This window comes from Bos indicus, chromosome 5 (genome assembly GCF_029378745.1).
Source record: "Bos indicus isolate NIAB-ARS_2022 breed Sahiwal x Tharparkar chromosome 5, NIAB-ARS_B.indTharparkar_mat_pri_1.0, whole genome shotgun sequence".
NCBI lineage: Eukaryota > Metazoa > Chordata > Mammalia > Artiodactyla > Bovidae > Bos > Bos indicus.
In genome coordinates, this window is record NC_091764.1 from 10,948,806 (window position 1) to 10,973,044 (window position 24,239).

The 24,239-nt window shown below is 38.6% G+C and overlaps 2 protein-coding genes across 24 annotated transcripts in view; one reads left to right on the forward strand and one right to left on the reverse strand.

Moving 5' to 3' along the window:
- ACSS3 (acyl-CoA synthetase short chain family member 3) overlaps window positions 1-24,239 on the forward strand; it is a 185,641-nt gene that overhangs the window by 154,106 nt on the left and 7,296 nt on the right. For 2 of the 4 annotated variants that reach the window (XM_019960308.2, XM_070788877.1), the window contains 3 exons: window positions 18,374-18,473; window positions 18,555-18,730; window positions 19,873-22,024. In XM_019960308.2, the coding sequence (XP_019815867.2) occupies window positions 18,374-18,473; window positions 18,555-18,730; window positions 19,873-19,941 (345 nt within the window). In that variant the 3' untranslated portion in view covers window positions 19,942-22,024. Of the gene's footprint in view, window positions 1-18,373; window positions 18,474-18,554; window positions 18,731-19,872; window positions 22,025-24,239 lie in introns of those variants that run through there. The other 2 variants (XM_070788879.1, XM_070788878.1) reach the window with 1 other exon arrangement.
- Window positions 22,765-24,239, reverse strand: part of PPFIA2 (PTPRF interacting protein alpha 2) — a 501,225-nt gene continuing 499,750 nt past the window's right edge. For all 20 annotated transcript variants that reach the window (XM_070788874.1, XM_070788862.1, XM_070788863.1 and 17 more), the window contains one exon: window positions 22,765-24,157. Coding sequence is in view for 3 of the 20 variants with exons in the window: in XM_070788859.1 (XP_070644960.1) it covers window positions 24,129-24,157 (29 nt within the window). In the remaining 17 variants the exon portion in view is untranslated. The remainder of the gene's footprint in view (window positions 24,158-24,239) is intronic.

Here is a 24,239-nt window from a genome sequence, read left to right on the forward strand (position 1 = left end):
ACAAGTCCTATATTTTCTAGTCTGTGACTTGTGTCTTTATTCTCTTAAAAGTACTCTTAATAGCGCTTGCTCACTCAGTCATGTCCAACTCTTTTGCAATCCCATGGAATGTAGCCTGCCTGGTTTCTCTGTCCATGGAATTTTCTAGGCGAGAATACTGGAGTAGGTTGCCATTTCCTACTCCAGGGGATGTTCCTGACCCAAGGATCAAATGAACCTGCATCTACTTCATCTGCTGTATTGGCAGGTGAATTCTTTACTGCTTAATGAAGTGAAGTGAAAGTCGCTCAGTTGTGTCCTACTCTTTGTGACCCCATGGACTGTATAGGCCATGGAATTGCCCAGGCCAGAATACTGGAGTGGATAGCCTTTCCCTTCTCCAAGGGGTCTTCCCAACCCAGGGATCCAACCCAGGTCTCCTGCATTGCAGGTGGATTCTTTACCAGCTGAGCCACAAGGGAATCCCAAGAATACTGGAGTGGGCAGCCTATCCCTTCTCCAGCGGATCGTCCCGATCCAGGATTAAGCCATCTTAATAGAGAAAAGTCTAATTCACCATTTTTTTTTTCTTTTATGGATCATGGTGTTTATCTAAGAACTCTTTCCTAAACCAAGGTCATATTTTCTTTTTTGTTTTCACCTAAACATTTTGTAATTTTGTCATTTACCCTTAGTTTTATTGTTTTACATTTTACATCAATTTACATTTACATTTTGGGCATTTTTTTTTTAATATGGTGCAAGGTACAGGCTGAGGATTTTTTTAAATATGGATGTTAATTATTCCTTGTGTCATTTGTTGCAAAGGCTGGACTTTCTCCATTGAATTGCCTTTGCACCTTTGTAGAAAATTAGCTGACAGTATTTGAGTGGATCTTTTTCCAGAGTATCTTCTGTTGTTTTAATCTCTGTGTTTATCTTGTCACCAATACTTTTCTGTCTTGATACTATTGCATTGTATAATGTCTAAGAATTGAATAGTGTCCACAGTTTTCAAAATTGCTCCACTTTTTCAAAATTGTTGTGGATATTCTGTTCCTTTTCCATATATATTTTAGAGTGAGCTTTTCTATAGTTAAAATTAATCCTGCATGGATGTTTAATTGCGATTATGTTAAATCTGTAGACAGATTTGAGAAAAATTGATATCTGGATTATAGTAAATTGTCTAATCCATGAATTTCATACATCTCTCCATTTAGTCTATTTTTTTGATGTTTCATTAACATTTTATTTTTAAGTATGTAGAATATTTTCCTAATATATACCTTCAGTTCAATTCAGTTGCTCAGTTGTGTCCGACTCTTTGTGACCCCATGGACTGCAGCACGCCAGGCCTCCCTGTCCATCACCAACTCCTGGAGTTCACTCAGACTCACGTCCATTGAGTCAGTGATGCCATCCAGCCATCTCATCCTCTGTCGTTCCCTTCTCCTCCTGCCCCCAACCCCTCCCAGCATCAGAGTCTTTTCCAATGAGTCAGCTCTTTGCATGAGGTGGCCAAAATACTGGCGTTTCAGCTTCAGCATCATTCCCTCCAAAGAAATCCCAGGGCTGATCACTTTCAGAATGGACTGGTTGGATCTCCTTGCAGTCCAAGGGACTCTCAAGAGTCTTCTCCAACACACAGTTCAAAAGCATCAATTCTTCAGCGCTCAGCCTTCTTCACGGTCCAACTCTCACATCCAGAGGAAAAACCATAGCCTTGACCAGACAGACCTTTGTTGGCAAAGTAATGTCTCTGCTTTTGAATATACTGTCTAAGTTAGTCATAACTTTCCTTGCAAGGAGTAAGCGTCTTTTAATTTCATGGCTGCAGTCACCATTTAGCTACTGTAAATAGAAGTTAAAAAAAAAAAAGTTGGTTTCCAAGTTTTCTTGGGCTTCCCTGGTAGCTCAGCTGGTAAAGAATCTGCCTTCAATGAAGGAGACCTAGGTTCATTCCCTAGGTTGGAAAGATCCCCTGGAGGAGGCGGTGGCAAGCCACTCCAGTATTCTTGCCTGGAGAATCCCCATAGACAGAGGAGCCTGGTGGGCTACAGTCCACGGGGTCACGAAACACAACTGAGGACTAAGGACAGCACAGCACAGTGGATATAAAAATACTGTTGACTTTTATGAACTGATATGTATCTTATGATCTTGTTAAATTTGCTTATTAATTCTAAAAATTTTGTGTGTGTGTATAGATTCCTTGGGATTTTTCTGTGTAGACAATCACGTTGTCTCTCATTAGAGACAGTTTTATTGCTTTCTTTCCAACCTGAATGTGTTTTCTTTCTTTCTCTTGCTTTCTTGAACTGGCTCGAATCTCCAGTATACTATTGAGTAAGAGTGATGGTGGCAGTTACCCTTATCTTTTTGCTGATTTTAAACTGAAAGGGTTCAATCTCTTAGCATTACGAGTGATGTCATCTGTAGATGTTTCTAAAGATGAACTTTATCAAATCAGATTTCCTACTATTCCTGATTTGCTAGGTTTTTTCTTATTTGAATGAATGTTAAATCTTGTCAAATGCTTTTTCTACCTCTATTGCTTTGATTGTATGGGTTTTCTTTTTAAGCCTATTAATATGGTGAATCACATTAATTAATTTTTAACTGTTGAACAATCTTGCACTACTTGGGATAAGCTTTATTTGCAGTATATTATTGTTTTAATATATTGATGTTTTAAAAATTAGAGTAATTTTTCTTGATCTGAAGTCAACTACTGATAGTAAGCATTTTTTTAATAGTGTTAGTATTATCTTTTCCGTTTTAATATATATGGATCATTATATTATATTTATCTTTTCCGTTTTGATATATATGGATCATTATATTTCCCTTCTTGTAGATAACATATAGTTGGGCCTAGTTTTTATTTTAATCCAATTTTACAATTTATATCTCTTGACTAATGTTTTTTAAGACCATTTACATTTAAATCAAGTGTTGATATATTTATGTCTCCAGGTTTATTATTAGCTTCCTTTTTTCCTTTTCTCTTTTTATTTCCTTCATATTATATTTTCTCCCCTTTTTTTTTTTTTTTGGTAAGTTATTTTTGGCTGCGCTGAGTCGTCATTGCAGCACGCGGGCATCCTCTAATCGTGGCAAGCAGGGGCCACTCCTTGTTGGGGTGTGTGGGCTTCTCATTGTGGTGGCTTCTCCTGTTGCAGAGCACAGGCTCTCGGCACACAGACTTAGGAGTCGTGGCACACACACGGCCTTGGTTACTCTGCAGCACGTGGAATCTTCCCCAGACCAGGGATCGAGCCCATGTGCCCTGCATCCCTGGCAGATTCTTAGCCACTGTACCACCAGGGAAATCCCTCTCCCTTCTTTTAAGTCGTTTGGTTGTTTTTTTGTAACTTCCATTTCTTTGCTGAGAACCTCTCCATTCATTCCAAGGGTGCTTGCCCATACTTTTGGGCCGTGCTGCTGTGGGGTTTTTAATATTTATCTTTGTTAATTTTACCCTTAATGTGTAAATGTGATGTTCTGGGTCAAAAACAGATTTCTTAAGGCTAAGTGCTCTCTTACTCCAGGGCTTATCCCTATGACCCAACAAGAGCCTATGGGAAATTTCCCTACATAAACACACCATAGATGAGAGACAAGGAAAATAACTTTTCTCTGCTTATAATCCCAGGGACAGGGGAGCCTGGTGGGCTGCCGTCTATGGGGCTGCACAGAGTCAGACACGACTGAATCGACTTAGCAGCAGCTGCTGATAAAGAGGCAGGAGGCACCTATGCTTCACTCTTCCTAAAGAGGTCTCCTTGGTAACAAAGAGCTGGAATCTAAACTCCAGCTCTTTGATATGTACATAACGTCTCTCCAGGAGGCAGATAGCCCTGTGTGTCTCTACCTTTATAACCTAGAAATGTTTCCAACTTCCAAAACCCTCTTTTTTGACATGTAAATACCGAGGAAGATAGTGAGCCAGTCTCCTCGGCACCTTCTGAGTTTAACCTAGGGATCTAGTTTGTGCTTGCATGCTAACTTGCTTCAGTCTTGTCCGACTCCTTGCAACCTTATGGACTATTTCCCACGAGGCTCCTCTGTCTGTGGGATTCTCCTGTCAAAAAAATATTGGAGTGAGTTGGCATTTCCTCTTCCAGGGGATCTTCCTGACCCAGGGATAAACCAGCATCTCTTAAGTCTCCTGCACTGGCAGATAGGTTCTTTACCGCTAGTGCCACCTTGGAAGCCCCAGGGATCTCGTCAAGGCTGTAAGCATTTTGTAGCCCAGGAAAATTAGAAAATTTTATTATCCTGCTGTATCAGAGCAATTAACTAACCAACAGGTGTTGATCAAATTCTCAAGGTATTTGAAGAGTCTCAGAAGGCTAGGTTTTTTATAGGAGCAATGAGAAATCTGGAAAAGTTTTATTTCCCTGCACTGGAGGGGTCCCCAGCCTCCAGGATCTAATGCCTGATGATCTGAGTTGGAGCTGATATAATAATAATAGAAATAAAGTACACAATAAATTCAATGTGCTTGAATCATCCTGAAACCATCCCCCCTTTCCCCCCAACCCCTGTACCAATGAAAAATTGTCTTCCATGACACCGGTAACTGGTGCCAAATGGTTGGGGAATATTGCCCTACAGATATAATAGCTACATTAAAATTTTTATCTGGTATTTCTAATACTTGGGTCATCTTGGGTTTGGCGTTTGTTGAGCATCTTTTTTAAAGAGGTGTTTCAGTTCAGTCGCTGAGTTGTGTCTGAGTCTTTGTGACCCCATGGACTGCAGAATGTCAGGCCACCCTGTCCATTATCAACTCCCGGAGTTTACTTAAACTTATGTCTATTGAGTTGGTGATGCCATCCAACCATCTCACCCTCTGTTGGCCCCATCTCCTCCTACCTTCAATCTTTCTCAGCGTCAGGGTCTTTCCAAATGAGTCAGTTCTTTGCATCAGGTGGCCAAAGTAATGGAGTTTCAGCTTCAGCATCAGTCCTTCCAATGAATATTCAGGAACGATTTCCTTTTGGATGGACTGGTTGGATCTCCTTGCAGTCCAAGGGACTCTCAAGAGTCTTTTCTGACAACACAGTTCAAAAGCATTAATTCTTCAGTGCTCAGCTTTCTTTATAGTCCAGCTCTCACATCCATACATGACTACTGGAAAAACCATAGCCTTGACTAGATGGACCTTTTTTTGCAAAGTAACGTCTCTGCTTTTTAATACGCTGTCTAGGTTGGTCATGGCTTTTCTTCCAAGGAGCAAGTGTCTTTTAAGTTCATGGCTGCAGTCACCATCTGCAGTGATTTTGGAGCCCCCAAAAATAAAGTCTGATACTGTTTCCCCTGTTTTCCCATCTATTTGCCATGAAGTGATGGGACTGGATGCCATGATCTTAGTTTTCTGAATGTTGAGCTTTAAGCCAACTTTTTCACTCTCCTCTTTCACTTTCATCAAGAGGCTCTTTAGTTCTTCTTCACTTTCTGCCATAAGGGTGGTGTCATCTGCATATCTGAGGTTATTGATATTTCTCCTGGCAGTCTTGATTTCAGCTTGTGCTTCCTCCAGCCCAGCGTTTCTCATGATGTACTCTGCATAGAAGTTAAATAAGCAGGGTGACAATATACAGCCTTGAAATGCTCCTTTCCCGAGGTGTTTAGGTTTTCTGAATTCTTTTACATTATGATTATACTTTTACATTATGATATTCTGGATCCTTTTAAAGTCATCTGGATTTACGTTCTTGTGATTGTTTCTTTTAGCAGATGGTCAGCCCAGTTAAGATCAGACCACATGTCCTTACTCACTTTCTGTGGATTGTGGTTCCAGTGTCAGTCTTGTTTTCAAAGCCTTTACAGTGCTATTCTGGTCCATCTCACTGTGTCTTTCTCCCAGAGGCCAATCTGAAACTCAAGTGCTCAGAATTTTTGTGGTGCTGATTCTGGTGGGATTCATGCATGCACAATTTTGGGGGTAGGCTCAGGACATCATACTCGGATTTAAAGTATCACTTTTTTAGCTCCCTTCTCTCTGCGATCTTCTCCTTTTGGTTCTCAGGGCTCTCCCTTACTGTTCTACTCAGTGTAAAGTCAGGGCTTCAGCCTCCTGGCAGCCCTCCCAGGGTTCCGTCCTACACAGTCTCCCTGTACAGCATCCCTGAGGGGAGGAAGGAACTCGTCTCTTTGCTAGCACTCGCCTCCCATAGGACAAAGGGAGTCAGTAGGGATTCACGCTCAGGGACTGGATGTTCACTAGTGGGCAGGGCAAGTGGCCCGGAATCTTCCCAGGCTCTATTGGTTTGGGATAGGAGAGTGGGCAGGGCTCCATCCCCAGGATCTGCTGCATAGTGATGGTGGAGAAGGGAAAGGACACAGCTTTGTGGCTGTGTTCACCTGGTGAAAGGTGTGGAGAGTCAACAAGGTCACTACATCTCTATAGGAAGGAAGAGGGGCACCGCTTCTTGGGTTGGAGTAGGGAGGATGAAACCAAAGGCTTCTGTTCCCCGGCTCCTTTGCTTCTTTTCCTGGATCTCTGAGTAGACCCTGCGAGCATCTCTAGGGCTTTTTCTGTCCATATTTTGGACTGCTGTAGAACCCAAGCCAGAATACATAGGAGGCAAAACCAACAAACCATAACCACAACAAAACCCAGAAGCTTCTGAGCAAACAGAAAACAGGGGCCTCAACCACCGGGTTGCCTCTCAAGTTCTGATGGAGTCTTCTTATACAAATTATGGCCCAGAGTACTCCATCGCAAGTAGTGGAAGTGATAGGGTGGAATGTATCTACTCCGGTTTTTTTGGAGCCAAACCCATAATAGTTTTTGGATGAAATGGGGAACACTGCCATATAGATAAAAGAAAATGCTTAAAATAGTATGATTGATAATGCAGTATGATCAGAGTATGCAGAAACATAGTTAGTTCTCTCTACTTAGACGATGGTCACTTTCTCTAAAGGTCATACTTCAGCTCAGACTTACTGACTTAACACTACTTGTCATGAAGGCCTTCTTTTCCCTTAGTGATAGTCAGTGTGATATTATTTGAGTAAAAGGAAAGAATTTTATAAAATATTTTGGAACATGTGACTTTTACCTGCTATTATAATATTGCCTTGTTTTTAACCAACTGTGAATTTTGTGATAACCTGAAATTGAAATTTACGCTTCATGTATTTTGGCGCGTTGACAAAAGGTGGTTGCAGGTGCATGAACTTTTAATTTCTTACTCATAGATTACCTCCAGTATTCACCTGCATTTCTGCCAGACTCGGCTGATCCAAATACAGAGCTTACATATGCATAACTCTTATCAGTTGAAATTCTTGGTTCTCTCTTTTATTTTTTAGAAGGAAATGCCAACTTATTCAAATATATATTGTGCTTTAATATGTTTCTACTGACATGCTTCTCACTGTATGTAACAGAAGAGTGGGGCAAGCAGAAGATAGGCAGTTAAAAATGGCAAAATTAAAAAAATAAAAGGACAGGACCTGTGGCATCTAATAAGAATTTTGCCATTGGGTCTTAAGAGTTCTTATAGCACGCAGCAGTACACCTCTCAGGGTTAAGCCTTCTTGAAGTGAATGTCTCCCTTCATATGAATGACAAGATTCTCTTTACTGCATATTTATGTCTAATAAGGAAATTATTAATCATATCTTAATTCATATCAAGTTTGTCTTCTCCATATTAGAATCTGTTAGGGGCTTGTGAACCAATATTTTTACTGGCTTTTTCCTAGCACCTAGAAAAATTGCTTAACAAATTGATAATATGTGTATGAGATGTTTATATTGATGACATTACCAGCTTTTACTACAGTGCCCCAAATTTTATCTTTAAATGCTTTTTCAGGATTCTCAGCAATGAATACTGGATTCTACTCTGATTTTTTTTGAAATAGGACTTGAGTGTCTTAATCCACTGGGAGTATTATTTGTGGAAATAAAAATACTGTTGTTTTTATATACAGTGAAAACATCTAACCTTTTAAAATTTCATTTGACAGTTTATTACCTTATATAAGACTAAATCAAAGAGAAATTCTACTAAAATGACATCAAAAATATATCAGGGAACTATTAATGTGAGGTTTTCTCTTCTCAACATTGTTGTCTAGTCGCTAAGTCGTGTCCTACTCTCCTGCGACTCCATGCACTGTAAGCCTGCCAGGCTCCTCGGTCCATGGGATCTCCTAGACAGGAATACTGGAGCGGGGTGCCATTTCCTCCAGGGGATCGTTCACACAGGGATCGAACCTGCGTCTCCTGTATTACAGGCGAATTTTTTTACCACTGAGCCACCAGGGAAGCCCCACCGTAAGAAAACAGAATTCTAGGATGGCTTTTAGAAATTTAAGAGGGCATTATTCTTGCAGATCTTAACACATGCCTTCTATAAATATTAGGTAATAAGCAAATCTGCTTTGAACAGTTGATCTTTGAAAGCCTAGCATCTAGCTAGTTCAAGGTATTCTTAAAAAAGTTTTGTCCTGAATCTCCTAGTTCAGGTCTTGTGAGCCCAGATTACTAGGAGTCAGTGTGGTCCTTCTGCTTAGCTCTCTTTTACTTTTGATAACAGATCTTTTCATGCAAAGACATCTGCAGGGAGCAAATTGGGCTCCCTGATTTCATTTGTTTGCTTGTAACTTAAGTTTTAGTTTGCTAAAGAATCCTAGGAGTATCCTTGGGAACTTGGAAATCTGGTATTAAAATACTGTATTTAAAGCCTAGGGCTTCCCTAGTGGCTCAGATGGTAAAGAATCTGCCTGCCATTCAGGAGACCCAGGTTTGATCCTTGGGTCCAGAGGATCCCCTGTAGAAGGGAATAGCTACCGACTCCAGTATTCTTGCCTGGAGAATCCCATGGGCAGAGGAGCCTGGTGGGCTATAGACCATGGAATCACAGAGTTGGACACAACCCAGCGACTAACACTCACTTTCAAAGCCTAGGGGAGCGTTCACATAAAATTTGCCCTTTTTTCTGACCAAACTGTCACTGTTTGTTTTTCCAAGTTAGCTATTTTGTTCGCTATTTTAGGAATGATTTCTTCTAGATTGGATACATTTCTATAAAGGATGCATTCAACAAAGATGCCATGCAATTTCATTTCTACCCAATATTAAACGAATATTGATTTAAATAGTTGTGAAATTGCTGAATATTTTTCTAGGCACTGATATGAATATTGATGAAGATGTGGAAGCTGACGGTTTTCTACATCACTCCAGTATCAGAGCAAAGAAAACAATATTCCTCCTCTTCCTACTGCAGAGACAATCTTCCACGGCACAGTGGCTCCTTGCATCTTACCAGGGTGTTTGATTTAAATTAATTCTTCTAAAATTAAAATATTTAAAGCATAATTGAGAAACCTGTATAATTTAGCAAACTAAAACCCTAAAAGTCATTAAAATTTACACAAAACTGGCAGTACCCCAGAAACAAAGGCAATTTGTTGCCATAGCATTTATGTGCTCGCTTTGGGTGAAACAATCACCTTTTAAGTTGTATCACATTTTGGGTACTTGAGTGCCAATTCACTACAGATGCTTCATGGATTTTATATGGAGGGAATATATGAATGTGGCTTTTGATTCCCACCCTCCCCCACCCCGTAGGACATTTGGTTGGCTTCTGTCTCTTAAATGTTGCCAGGACATATTTTGATGCTTTTCTTTTTAACGAGTCAGTTGTTGAAATCATTATTTGGCATGCAAATACCATTTGTGGAGCCAACATAGAAAGCTGCCTCCTGCCTGTATGGCATCTTTTTAGCACTGATAGATTAATATAATGTTTTATCCACTATAATGAACTGTATTTACAGATGACGTGGAATTCTGGAAAACGACATGTTTTCCACAGATTTTTAAGACTTTGTCTTCAGTCTGCAAAAATGGGACGCTTTGATACTACAATTGTGTTATATATTACTTCTGATTTTAAAATGCTCTCTGCCCTTATGGAAAAACCAGTTAGCATTTTCCCATCCTATTCTAAAAACACTGCAACTGAGGATGGAAATTAAAATAACCAGGTGAAATAATAGCACATTAGAAGTTTTTGTTGTTCAATTCAATGAGAATCATAGTCATAGTGGTTAGATGACAAAATATCTGGATGTATGAATTTTTAAACAGTGATTTAAACTAAAACTTTAAAAACTCAGGTATAAAAGCAGGAGTGAACACTTCAGTATATGTAAAACTCTGGCTAGCTAGGTTAAATTATTTTTCTCTATCCACAAAGGGAGTGTTAAATTGGGATGAAAGGATTGAATCTAGCAAGTCTGTGTCCTCCCTGCTGTCAAGAGGGTATTGTTTTCCATGATGGGCGACTGTCCATACCAACTGCCCGAACAAAACTCTCGCAGTAAAATGTGTCTCTACTCTTAGCATATGGACTGAAAAGTAAATAAGACCTTAACAAATGGCAAAGCTGTAGGAAACATTTTGAGAGTTCATGCTCAAGCAGTGAGAGAAGGTGGTATTTTGGCATCTGCATAGTGTGCTTGCAGAAGTTTTTGAGTCTGTACCAACTGAAGGAGAGGGTGTGGACACCTTTACCTCAGCAATGAAGTTAAGAAAACAATAGTATAAAAATCGTTTATTTAACTCATATTGTCCAAGAGCATTGTAGGAATCAAAAACTATATGGATGGCAAACCTCACAACTGAACATCTCACGACTAATGCTGATGATAGGATATGGGAAATGCTGACTTGCATGCTTAATTAGGGGCAGTGTGTCCACTGCGTTTGTACCAAACATTCTAGCAGTTCATTGAGGCTTCTAGGAGTTTGGAGAAGAGAAAGCTCGTTTTCGGCTTGGACCCATTTTTAACTTTTTTCTGTGGAAAGTTAGGGATTTTTAGTGGCATGTCAAATTTTGTTGGTTCTTCTCTTCTCTCTCTGAATGTAACTTTTTTTGTTGAGTTTTTCAGCTTTTCCTTCTTCATATGGTCATTAGATATCAGGATTCTTTAAGGCTTTTGCCCTTTCCTGCCCCCCACCCTACTGCTTTGTCCCCAAATAATTTCATCCATGTCCATAGCTTTCATGATCATTGCTGCTAAGTCACTTCAGTTGTGTCTGACTCTGTGCTACCCCATAGATGGCAGCCCACCAGGCTCCCCTGTCCCTGGGATTCTCGAGGCAAGAACACTGGAGTGGGTTGCCATGTCCTTCATGATCATTAATTGCATTCAAATACACATTTTAAGGTAAAGACTCTCTTCAGATCCAACTGCCTCAACTTGGATATCTTTAAAAGTACTTCAAATGGAATATTTCCAAGACTTAATACATGATTTTTCCTCCCAAGCTTAGCCCTCCACTAGCATTTTCTGGCTTAGAAAATGACACCAAGGAAAGAAATCTTAAAAATTAGGGCAGAAATAAATGCAAAAGAAACAAAAGAGATCATAGCAAAAATCAGCAAAGCCAAAAGCTGGTTCTTTGAAAGGATAAATAAAATTGACAAACCATTAGCCAGACTCATCAAGAAACAAAGGGAGAAAAATCTAATCAATAAAATTAGAAATGAAAACGGAGAGATCACAACAGACAACATAAATACAAAGGATCATAAGAGACTACTATCAGCAATTATATGCCAATAAAATGGACAACGTGGAAGAAATGGACAAATTCTTAGAAAAGTACAACTTTCCAAAACTGAACCAGGAAGAAGTAGAAAATCTTAACAGACCCATCACAAGCACAAAAATTGAAACTGTAATCAAAAATCTTCCAGCAAACAAAAGCCCAGGTCCAGACGGCTTCACAGCTGAATTCTACCAAAAATTTAGAGAAGAGCTAACACCTATCCTGCTCAAACTCTTCCAGAAAATTGCAGAGGAAGGTAAACTTCCAAACTCATTCTATGAGGCCACCATCACCCTAATACCAAAACCTGACAAAGATCCCACAAAAAAAGAAAATGACAGGCCAATATCACTGATGAACATAGATGCAAAAATCCTTAACAAAATTCTAGCAATCAGAATCCAACAACACATTAAAAAGATCATACACCATGACCAAGTGGGCTTTATCCCAGGGATGCAAGGATTCTTCAATATCCACAAATCAATCAATGTAATACACCACATTAACAAATTGAAAAATAAAAACCATATGATTATCTCAATAGATGCAGAGAAAGCCTTTGACAAAATTCAACACCCATTTATGATAAAAACTCTCCAGAAAGCAGGAATAGAAGGAACATACCTCAACATAATAAAAGGTATATAGGACAAACCCACAGCAAACATTATCCTCAATGGTGAAAAATTGAAAGCATTTCCTCTAAACTCAGGAACAAGACAAGGGTGCCCACTTTCACCATTACTATTCAACATAGTTTTGGAAGTTTTGGCCACAGCAATCAGAGCAGAAAAAGAAATAAAAGGAATCCAAATTGGAAAAGAAGAAGTAAAACTCTCACTATTTGCAGTTGACATGATCCTCTACATAGAAAACCCTAAAGACTCCACCAGAAAATTACTAGAACTAATCAATGATTATAGTAAAGTTGCAGGATATAAAATCAACAAACAGAAATCCCTTGCATTCCTATACACTAATAATGAGAAAACAGAGAAATTAAGGAAACAATTCCATTCACCATTGCAACGGAAAGAATAAAATACTTAGGAATATATCTACCTAAAGAAACTAAAGACCTATATATAGAAAACTATAAAACACTGGTGAAAGAAATCAAAGAGGACACTAATAGATGGAGAAATATACCATGTTCATGGATTGGAAGAATCAATATAGTGAAGATGAGTATACTACCCAAAGCAATTAATAGATTCAATGCAATCCCTATCAAGCTACCAACAGTATTCTTCACAGAGCTAGAACAAATAATTTCACAATTTGTATGGAAATACAAAAAACCTCGAATAGCCAAAGCTATCTTGAGAAAGAAGAATGGAACTGGAGGAATCAACCTGCCTGACTTCAGGCTCTACTACAAAGCCACAGTCATCAAGACAGTATGGTACTGGCACAAAGACAGAAATACAGATCAATGGAACAAAATAGAAAGCCCAGAGATAAATCCACGCACATATGGACACCTTATCTTTGACAAAGGAGGCAAGAATATACAATGGATTAAAGACAATCTCTTTAACAAGTGGTGCTGGGAAAACTGGTCAACCACTTGTAAAAGAATGAAACTAGACCACTTTCTAACACCATACACAAAAATAAACTCAAAAGGGATTAAAGATCTAAACGTTAAGACCAGAAACTATAAAACTCCTAGAGAAGAACATAGGCAAAACACTCTCTGACATACATCACAGCAGGATCCTCTATGACCCACCTCCCGGAATATTGGAGATAAAAGCAAAAATAAACAAATTGGACCTAATTAACCTTAAAAGCTTCTGCACAACAAAGGAAACTATAAGCAAGGTGAAAAGACAGCCTTCAGAATGGGAGAAAATAATAGCAAATGAAGCAACTGACAAACAACTAATTTCAAAAATATACAAGCAACTCCTCCAGCTCAATTCCAGAAAAATAAATGACCCAATCAAAAAATGGGCCAAAGAACTAAATAGACATTTCTCCAAAGAAGACATACAGATGGCTAACAAACACATGAAAAGATGCTCAACATCACTCATTATCAGAGAAATGCAAATCAAAACCACTATTAGGTACTATTTCATGCCAGTCAGAATGGCTGTGATCCAAAAGTCTACAAGCAATAAATGCTGGAGAGGATGTGGAGGAAAGGGAACCCTCTTACACTGTTGGTGGGAATGCAAACTAGTACAGCCACTATGGAGAACAGTGTGGAGATTCCTTAAAAAACTGGAAATAGAACTGCCTTATGATCCAGCAATCCCACTGCTGGGCATACACATGGAGGAAACCAGAATTGAAAGAGACACGTGTACCCCAATATTCATTGCAGCACTGTTTATAATAGCCAGGACATGGAAGCAACCTAGACGTCCATCAGCAGATGAATGGATAAGAAAGCGGTGGTACATATACACAATGGAGTATTACTCAGCCATTAAAAAGAATACATTTGAATCAGTTCTAATGAGGTGGATGAAACTGGAGCCTATTATACAGAGTGAAGTAAGCCAGAAAGAAAAACACCAATACAGTATACTAATGCATATATATGGAATTTAGAAAAATGGTAACAATAACCCTGTATACGAGACAGCAAAAGAGACACTGATGTATAGAACAGTCTTTTGGACTCTGTGGGAGAGGGAGAGGGTGAGATGATTTGGGAGAATGGCATTGAAATATGTATAATATCATATATGAAACGAATCGCCAGTCCAGGTTCGATGCACGATACTGGATGCTTGGGGCTGGTGCACTGGGACGACCCAGAGGGATGGTATGGGGAGGGAGGAGGGAGGAGGGTTCAGGATGGGGAACACGTGTATGCCTGTGGCAGATTCATTTCAATATATGGCAGGACCAATACAATATTGTAAAGTTTAAAAATAAAATAAAATTGAAAAACTGTAAAAAAAAAAAAAAGAAAAGAAAAGAAAAATGACACCAGCTATTCAGGCCAAAACCACAGAATCATTTTTAACCCCTTTGACTTCTTGCTTCGTATCCCACTTATCATCAAATTTTGTCCATTTTACCTCTAAAAAACTCTGGATCTTTTTATACCCCCTCCTATGACTTCAGTCTACTCTTATAGCCTCTCTAGGGTTTTCTCTGTGTAAATCATTGCACCCACATTCAACAACCCTTTGTTTATTCTTCACAATGAAACCAAAGTAAGTCTGTATTTCTCAGAATCCACACTGAAGGGAAAGAAACCAATTAGTAACAGCTACATATTGTACAGTTTCAGGTGTATTAATGTTCTGGATAAGAACTTTGGAGACAGTCAAAAAGATCAGTGGTTGCCAGGAGTTATTGAGAAGTGAGGGATGAAGAGGCGGAACACAGAGGATTTTAGGGCAGTGAATGTACTCAGTAGAATACTGTAATCATGGCTATGTGGCATAAAACCCATAAAGTGTACACCAAGTCCGATGTCAGCTCTGGAGTGGGGTGATAGTGGTGTTCGTGGTGGCTCCCCCGCTGTAATGACTGCACTGCTCTGGTGAGGGATTTTGATGATGTGGAGGTTGTGTGTAAATGGGACAGGAGATACATGGGAACTCAGGACTTTCTGCTCAGTTTTGCTATGAATCTAAAACTATTCTGAAAAAAATAAAGTCTTAAAAAATCCATTCTGATCTTTCATAGCCTCCTTACCTCCTGAAAGTGCTTTATCATCTTCCAGTGCTACTAAAGGGAAACCCCAGTGGCTCAGGAAAGAATCCGGCTGCAGTGCAGGAGACTCAGGAGACAGGGGTTTGATCCCTAGGTCAGGAAGATCCCCTGGAAGAGGGCATGGCAGCCCACTCAGTATTCTTGCCTGGGCAATCCCATGGACAGAGGAGCTTGGAGGGCTACCGTCCCAGGGGTTGTAAAGAGTCAGAGGTGAATGAACACAGACAATGCTACTACAATAAGAAAATCCTTCACAGGCACAGCCCTTTTTCTGCCTCTGTAGCTTCATTTCCTCTTGCACCATTCTCACTTTTGCTCTAGGCTTTCCAGAGATCAAATTGTCAACATCTGTTGGATCATCGAAAAAGCTAGAGAATTCCAGAAAAACATTTACTTCTGCTTTATTGACAATGCCAAAGCCTTTGACTGTGTGGATCACAACAAACTGTGGAAAATTCTTAAAAAGATGGGAATACCAGACTACCTGACCTGCCTCTTGAGAAATCTGGATAAAGGTCAGGAAGCAACAGTTAGAACTGGACATGGAACAACAGACTGGTTCCAAATAGGAAAAGGAGTATGTCAAGGCTGTGTATTGTCACCCTGCTTATTTAACTTAAATGCAGAGTACATCATGAGAAACGCTGGGCTGGATGAAGCACAAGCTGGAATCAAGATTGCTGGGAGAAATATCAATAACCTCAGATATGCAGATGACACCACCCTATGGCAGAAAGTGAAGAGGAACTAAAAAGCTTCTTGATGAAAGTGAAAGAGGAGAGTGAAAAAGTTGGCTTAAAGCTCAACATTCAGAAAACTAAGATCATGACATCCGGTCCCATTCACTTCATGGCAAATAGATGGGGAAAAAAATGGAAAGAGTGACAGACTTTATTTTTTTGGGCTCCAAAATCACTGCAGATGGTGACGGCAGCCATGAACTTGAAAGATATTTGCTCCTTGGAAGAAAAACTGTGACCAACCTAGACAGCATATTAAAAAGCAGAGACATTACTTTACCAGCAAAGGTCTAGTCAAAGCCTTGGTTTTTCCAGTAGTCATGTATGGATGTGAGAGCTGGACTATAAAGAAAGCTGAGCACTGAAGAATTAATGCTTTTGAACTGTGTTGTCAGAAAAGACTCTTGAGAGTCCCTTGGACTGCAAGGAGATCCAACCAGTCCATCCTAAAGGAAATCAGTCCTGAATATTCACTGGAAGGACTGATGCTGAAGCTGAAACTCCATTACTTTGGCCACCTGATGCAAAGAACTGACTCATTGGAAAAGACCCTGATGCTGGGAAAGATTGAGGGCAGGAGGAGAAGGGGACAACAGAGGATGAGATGGTTGGATGGCATCACCGACTCAGTGGACATTAGTTTGAGTAAACTCCGGGAGTTGGTGATGGACAGGGAGGCCTGGCATGCTGCAGTCTATGGGGTCACAAAGAGTCAGACACGACTGAGTAGCTGAACTGAACTTCCAGCCACACTGGTCTCCTTTTTATTTGAATGGAATATGCCCAGCCCTTCCCTTTGGCTTTGGCCCCGTCTTCCTCTTGGTCTAATCACTTCTCTGCCTGCTCAGTTGCTTGGTCTTGTCCAACTCTTTGTGATCCCATGGGCTGTAGCCCCAGGCTCCTCTGTCTATGGGATTCTCCACAAGAATACTGGAGTGGGTTGCCATTCCCTTCTCTAGGGGATCTTCCTGACCCAGGGATTGAACCCAGCTCCTCTCCTTCTTCTGCATTGGCATGGGGGGTTCTTTACCACTAGCGCCACCTGGGAAGCCTTTCTTTCTAAACTGCAAGTACCATTAAGACAGTACCCAGCCTATTTTTGTTCACCACCAAGCCTTCTGCAATATAGGGGGTTGGGGGTTAGGAGGTATTTGTAAATGTTTGCTGAAGAAAGAATGGGGACTGCCACACTAGCCCTTGGTTACAAGTTTGCTTACTGTTTTCTCCAGCCATTAAGGGTTTGGAGTCACTGAAATGTATATCACACAAATGTATATCTCATCTAGGAGAGAAGCCCTCTAAATGTAGTGAGTGTGGGAAATCCTTCCTTGAAAACTCAGCCTTCGATGGGCACCAGCTTCCCACAGGGGAGAAGTCATAAGAAATGTATATTAATCTCATGGAAAAGAAATTTTTGAACATTCATTTTTAAAAGTCCATCATAGCAGAATGTTTTGTTTTGTTTTGTTTTTTTAATCCTAAGCTTCTCTATTTCATGTGATTACTCTGTGGGTTCTCATGATTCTGGACAGAAATTGCTTTGCTCTTTAAGGCATTTGGAGCCTGTGCTGTGCTGTGTTTTGTTGCTCAGTTGAGTCCGACTCTTTGCAACCCTATGGACTATAGCCCGCCAGGCTCCTCTTTACCACTGCATGGATTGTAGCCCACCAGGCTCTTATGTCCATGGGGATTCTTCAGGCAAGAATACTGGAGTGGGTTGCCATGCCCTCCTCCAGTGGATCTTCACAACCCGGGGATCTAAGCCAGGTCTTCCCCACTGCAGGCAGATTCTTTACAGTCTGAGCCACCAGGGAAGCCCATTTTCTAGAGCTTAGGGTGAACAGTATGAAAATGGGTGCTCAACAATGGTGATTATCTGATGTCAGGGCTTTACTTTCTGTCCAACTTCTTTCTCCACTTCTTGGAAAATCCTCTCTGGATAGGTGGGCACTCAAGAAGAGAAATAAAATCACTGTTTATTCATGATTTGGGGTTCTTCTGGTAGCCAGCCCTGAAGTCAAATCACCATGAGGCCATCTGTTTTCCAAGGCCCATTGCAATTTGTTCCCAAGTGGTATCCATTGCATAGTTTCCCTGACTTCATTAATAAACAACTGAGATGAAGAAGTCATTCCCTTACTTTCCAGGTAAGCTAAGCAATTTGTCTTAATTACTGCCAGTCTTTAGTGACTTTGGGATCTTAACCATTCACCTCAGTCATAAAGATATGAATAGTGAATTGATAGTCATTTTCACAGAGGCAGCTCTGGGTTTTTAAGTTCTCTGTCACGTACTGTTTTTCCGAGTTGAAATTATATATACTGCATATATACGTGTATAAACATCTAAATGAACGCTTTTTTAAATTACAGTCTATCCTTTCCCTTGGCATTGTGGCTGACTGTGCTGTTGTTGGGAAGGAAGATTCTTTGAAAGGTCATATCCCATTAGCCCTCTGCGTGTTGAAAAAAGGTAAGCTGTCTTTGTCTTCCCTGTTTGGGCCCTGAATGATTAAGGTTAATGCAGAGCTTACCATCTGAACTTTCTCCCTAGATATAAATACAACAGAGGAACACGTTTTAGAAGAAATTGTGAAACACGTTAGACAGACCATTGGCCCTGTGGCTGCTTTTCGGAAAGCGGTGTTTGTCAAACAGTTACCCAAAACCAGATCTGGCAAAATTCCCCGCTCAACGCTGTCTGCCCTTGTCAATGGCAAGCCATATAAGGTAAATTATCAAGGCCGTTTAGTGCTTGGTTCTGAAATGTTCTCCCCCATGTCTTTGGTGTCAACAAAACTCTTTAAATGGTTCTCAATCATGAATTATATTCCTAAAAAATACATAATAGTACTTCTCTTTTTTTTAATGTTAAGGAGCAGATTGCGTAGCCATTCTCTCTGTAGAAATGAGGGTTTTGGAGGAAACATTAAGATCATATTCTTTGATTATAAGAACCAGTATGTGAAATATTTTATTTTTTAATTTAAAATTTTTTTATTTTTTAAATAAAAATATTTTAAATATCTTTATTATTTAATAAAGTATTGGTGAATATGTCAGTTAATTTCAAACAAATTGTGGAAACTCAGTCTTATTAAGGATAAATTTTGCTTCATTGCAGTCAATAGCGACTGTTAGTGAGAAAGTAAACACTTGAGACTGGCTATAAGATATTTTAACAGTTCTAATTTGATATATATGCTCATTATCTTTCCTGCTTTGAGTGAAAATTATTTTAGGGTATTTAAGTTGATTCAAACATAATGCATTCTTTTAATTTGTGTGCATATTATATATGCATAGTTATACATTTTAATCATAAAAGTCTTGCAAAAAGTGATACAGCAATAAAGAGTGGTTGTGTGGGCAAAGCAAAACAAACAAAAATCTTTCTATGGAGGTTCATTCAAAGACCGATAAAACAAGTACCATTTAGGACTGACAGGGCTGAGTGACTAAATGCTGCGCGTCTAGGACTGATCGTTTTGCTAACTGAACCATTTATTTTACTGTTAAAATGTTAATCGCTCAGTCATGTCGACTCTTTACCACTGCATGGATTGTAGCCCACCAGGCTCTTATGTCCATGGGATTCTCCAGGCAAGAATACTGGAGCGGGTTACCATTCCCTTCTTCAGGGGATCTTCCTGACCCAGGGATCGAACCCAGGTCTCCTGCTTTGCAGGCAGATTCTTTACTGTCTAAGCCACCAGGGAAGCCATATTAAAATATTAAGTTCAAGTTTGCTATTTTTGAACCTTTCCATATATATATGATAGTAGGGAATACAAAATTGCATTGAACTGCTAATACAGAGAGTGGAAGGGGTTCATGAAAGCACCTTCATCAGACTCTAATCTTCTTTCCAGGTGTCTCCTACAATTGAAGATCCTGGAATTTTTGAGCACATAGAAGCCATGTTGAAGCAGGCATCATGACTTTTTTTCTTCTTTTTTGAGTCACTTTTCTAATTGGAGTAAGTTTTTAGAATTACTTCCCAGAAATAAATATCGAAATAATATGCAAACTGAAATGTAAATTGTAGGGCTTAGTCTAAAAGACTGTACTTGAAGACTAATAAGACCTGTGCCTTCTGTTTGATTAGCCCAGTTAGCACTGTTGCCAGTTGCCTGTATCATGCTCATTATTATATAGATTTTCCAGAACTTGCATTTAAGAAAAATATATCTAATGTGTGATTTTTATAAATTGTAACTCCTACCCCCACCAAAAAAATGACACTACTATCGAGCCACTTCCTTAAATTAGGACTCTGCAGCTTTGATCCAAGACCTAAAACTCAAGTTGAAGTCAGAAAAGTTATTATTTTCTTATAGAAGTTCTGAATATCTTTGAATATTCTTGAGATGCTCACAGGGTTGGTTATTTTAAATGAAATGGGTGAAATGGGAAGTTTTAGATAATCACTGAGACATAATTTTCTAGGTAGGAGAATTTGTCTCCTCACACATCCTCAGGGAACGCTGGGTACAAAGGTACAGCTCTCTCCAGTCCTGTGTCACTTAGTCAAGGGAGGTCACAGGCCAGGTAGAGAGCACAGAGGTCCATTCATCCAATCTCTTAGTCATGCAGATGAGGCCTCCTTGCAGCCCCTCTTACTGCTTCAGGTTCAGAGTTGACTAGATACTTTGTAATGATCTCAACTTCTTTTGGAAAAAAGGAAATGATATAGAAATGGGTAAACTGTCAAGGAAAGCTCTTAAGGAAGAAATGTAAAATTTTTTACATTTTACATATGCTAAAGACCAGGAGAAGTTTTAAGAGAAACCAAAATTCCAGATTTTATGTGAAATCTCTAATTTTAAAATAACTCACTGAAAAAAAGTTGTCACATCCAAAGCACATCTTTCTATTTAAACTTTTGTAAAATTATTGAGCATTAACAAAGAACTAGAAATGAGTCTTTGTGCCAGTTAACCAGAGTATATACAGATCATTAAACATTTGGTTTACTTAGGGTTCTACATGGTATCAGTTATTAAAGAATACATTCAAACTAAAAAAAAAAAAAAAAATGCCATACCTATTGAGTCTTTGATGGTTCTCAAAGTATTCCTCAATCTTTCAGTCCATCAGTAACGTTATTTTAAGAGCAATTGTCCTAACATAAAAGTCCGGTAACACATGAAGAAGTATATATGAGAAATAATAGATGAGCTTTTTTACTTGTTTGTTCCATAAAAATTGCTTACAAATTGTATGAAGACATTCTGAAAATGTTAGGATTCTTTGGATCGTAGACTGTAAAACAAATGGCTTCTCAGAGTAAATTGTTATTTGCTAAAATTGACTTTTTGATTGTTACACCTGAAAAAATATATTCATCTAATTGTTCCCTTTATTTTAGAAGCCTGAGTTACACTGATTAGATAGATATTCAATTTATAATTTGAAGCTGTTAGGTTCCTTAAACTGTCTCTTCTCTTCCGTACATTTTATCTATTATCACAACTGTAATCTTAACAAATAATACACTTTTTAATGTCTTCGCGTTAGGATGTATTGCCGTGTTTTTCATATAAAATTCAGTTGATTTGAAACGGCACATTCGTTAGCTGTTCATTTGTGAGGTGTAAGCTCAGGCAGATCCAACAATTGCATACAGATTGTCTTTGATCCTCTTGCACATTTTTCATGGAGAAGACACTTCAGCAAGCAGGCTTGAGCTATTTTCCAGTTGAGTGGGATTGGGAAACAGTGCACAAGACCAGGCAAGTAATGTTTTCTTGTATCTGGTTGAGGAAATTGATCTCCTTTGCAGGGTCAGAGAAAGTACTGTTATTCTCACAAGACTGAATGTGGGACCAGAAAAATACAGTCAAGCCATCAGATTGCTTAAATTTTGAAGGAAAAAAAGGAATTTTCTATCTTAATACTGACTATAAGGTACTTTCACTCGAAAGTATTTAAAATATTTTGAATTAAACCTGTCTTTAAAAATAACACTAATAATGTTACTAAAAAATGTAATTTGCTGAAATAAATTCTGTATGATCTTCATTTGTCATTTCATAGAATTTTTTTACTGTAAGGTATTAGAAAAATTAAAATGTAAATATTTTAAAATCTATAGAAAAGTGTTTGCCAATTAATGAAGCTAGTTTGCTTTTTAAAATGTACTAAGTGTATATAAGTGAGAACTGTTTTACAAGAAGCAGTTTTATTTATAGGGAATTATACGTGTAAATTTCTGATTATTAAAAATATAAAAATTCATGATGATGGTGGTTAAAAGCAAGAAAACCAAGGTTCTAAGCTTAATCAGTTAATTGGGTTTTAGAATCTGACACAAATGATCTTATACACTGAAGAATATTTTATGGGTTTTGAGGTAAGTAACTGTATATCTCTGTATGTTTGAGTCTATTCTAAATGATTAATATGTCTTGCTAGGTGATCTCTAAAGGGGAAAAACTATTACACAATTAAGTCATGCATGACAGTAGATACAAATCTACTTTGTTATTATGATACCATAATTTCTATGTTATACTTCATTTCTGTAAGTCAAGATCCCCATATTCAGATGAACCTAAAAAGCTCTTTACCATTGTTTCCAATCAAGCAGCATTTTTAGAAAATTTAAAATCACTTTCACAAGCAAGTTTAGTGCACCCTCTTGTGGCAGCCTCACCTTTGTAGATAAATATTAGATTGAGAATCACTAAAAAGAATGATTTTCATTATAGTTTGAGTAAAATATTTATATGTGACTAGAAAATAAAGCTTAAACAGAGAACTGGAAGTATTTTTTTTTATTGACAATGGAGAGGTTTTCTGTTACCATTACCTTTTGACTGAGTCTGTTAAACAAAAAATCGACATCCAAACAAATGTAATGTACGTGCAAACACAGCAAATTAAATACAAAAAAAAAGAATTACTAATGACAGGTCTTGCTCTTAATAAGATCAAGCAGCAGAAAATCAGCAGTTAGATAAATGATATTATTAAATAGATTTTACTTTGAAATCTCCCATATAAACAAAGAATAAACAACAGTTAACACCACCAAATAAAGCCACAGGGAAGAGATTACTCTTCGATACTTTTATACACTATATATGTTCATCATTCTGTCTTTCAGTTATTTCCTCTGATAAGACTGACTTCAGGGAAGTCCCAACAAGGCCTTCTGGGCTAAAAGCTTAAAACATTAGACATGAGTCTGGCTAATGCCCTGTTACATTGACAGAAAGGAAGGGTTTCTGGGGATTTCTGTTTTTCCAGTGGAGATGACCTCAGACTCTGCAGTGGTTGAGTCACTGAACAGTGCTGCTGACGGCTGGCCGTGCAGGGTATTTGGATGAACGTGGGGTTCTTAGTAAAGAGGTTTTTTGTTCCTTGGTCCACAGGTAACAAGAGAAGATAATGTTTTTTCTTTATAAATATTTTCTTTTTTTTAAATAATTGCTTTGACTCTTGTAAACAGTTTGGCTTTGTTTTGTATTGAAAAGGAGATCGAGCCATCACAGTGCTATTTCTAAAGATATAGGACATCCCTGATTGCCTTTAAAGGTCTGTTTTTGGCTCCAGTTCCAGGTTAAATCACTCTTTTTTACATGATCAGAGGCAGGTTTTCAGCTTTAAGGATTGACAGACTTGAAGGAGAACCATGTGGAAGCATGAAGCACGCTTCCCGGAAACATACCGATTTGACTGTTACAATTCAAAAACTGTAAAAATGGTGGAATGGTAAAATACAAACAGTACTTGGAATTGTCAAATGTTTGCACTCAGGACTCCATGAACCATATATTTTATTTTTAAAAAAATCATATTTATATCCATTTACATAAGACTTACACATTTAAAAAGAAATACATACACAGTAATACATAAAGGCCTAGTATATTACAATAAAACATGAAAAAACAAGTGGCTCCATTTCATAAAAGCATCTGTTGTACAGAATTTATGATGTGGATGATGCTTAGTATTCAAATGAGCATTTTCTTACAAGTGTAGTAAACTAATCAAACTTAATATCTGACTCCCCCCAGAATCACATTTTCAGTTAGTGAAGCATTACTTGTGGTTATTTCCTTGGAATCCAGTCTTCACAAAGGTTTTCACTGCTTGTCTTCTTGGATGGTAGTGCACTTTAGGTAGAGTAGACTGAAAAGACGACATCTAAAATGTGTAATGGACAGCGTTAGTTTACGGAAAGACCCCAGACTGGAAACTCTCCCTCTGCTATTTTTGGTGCAGTTCC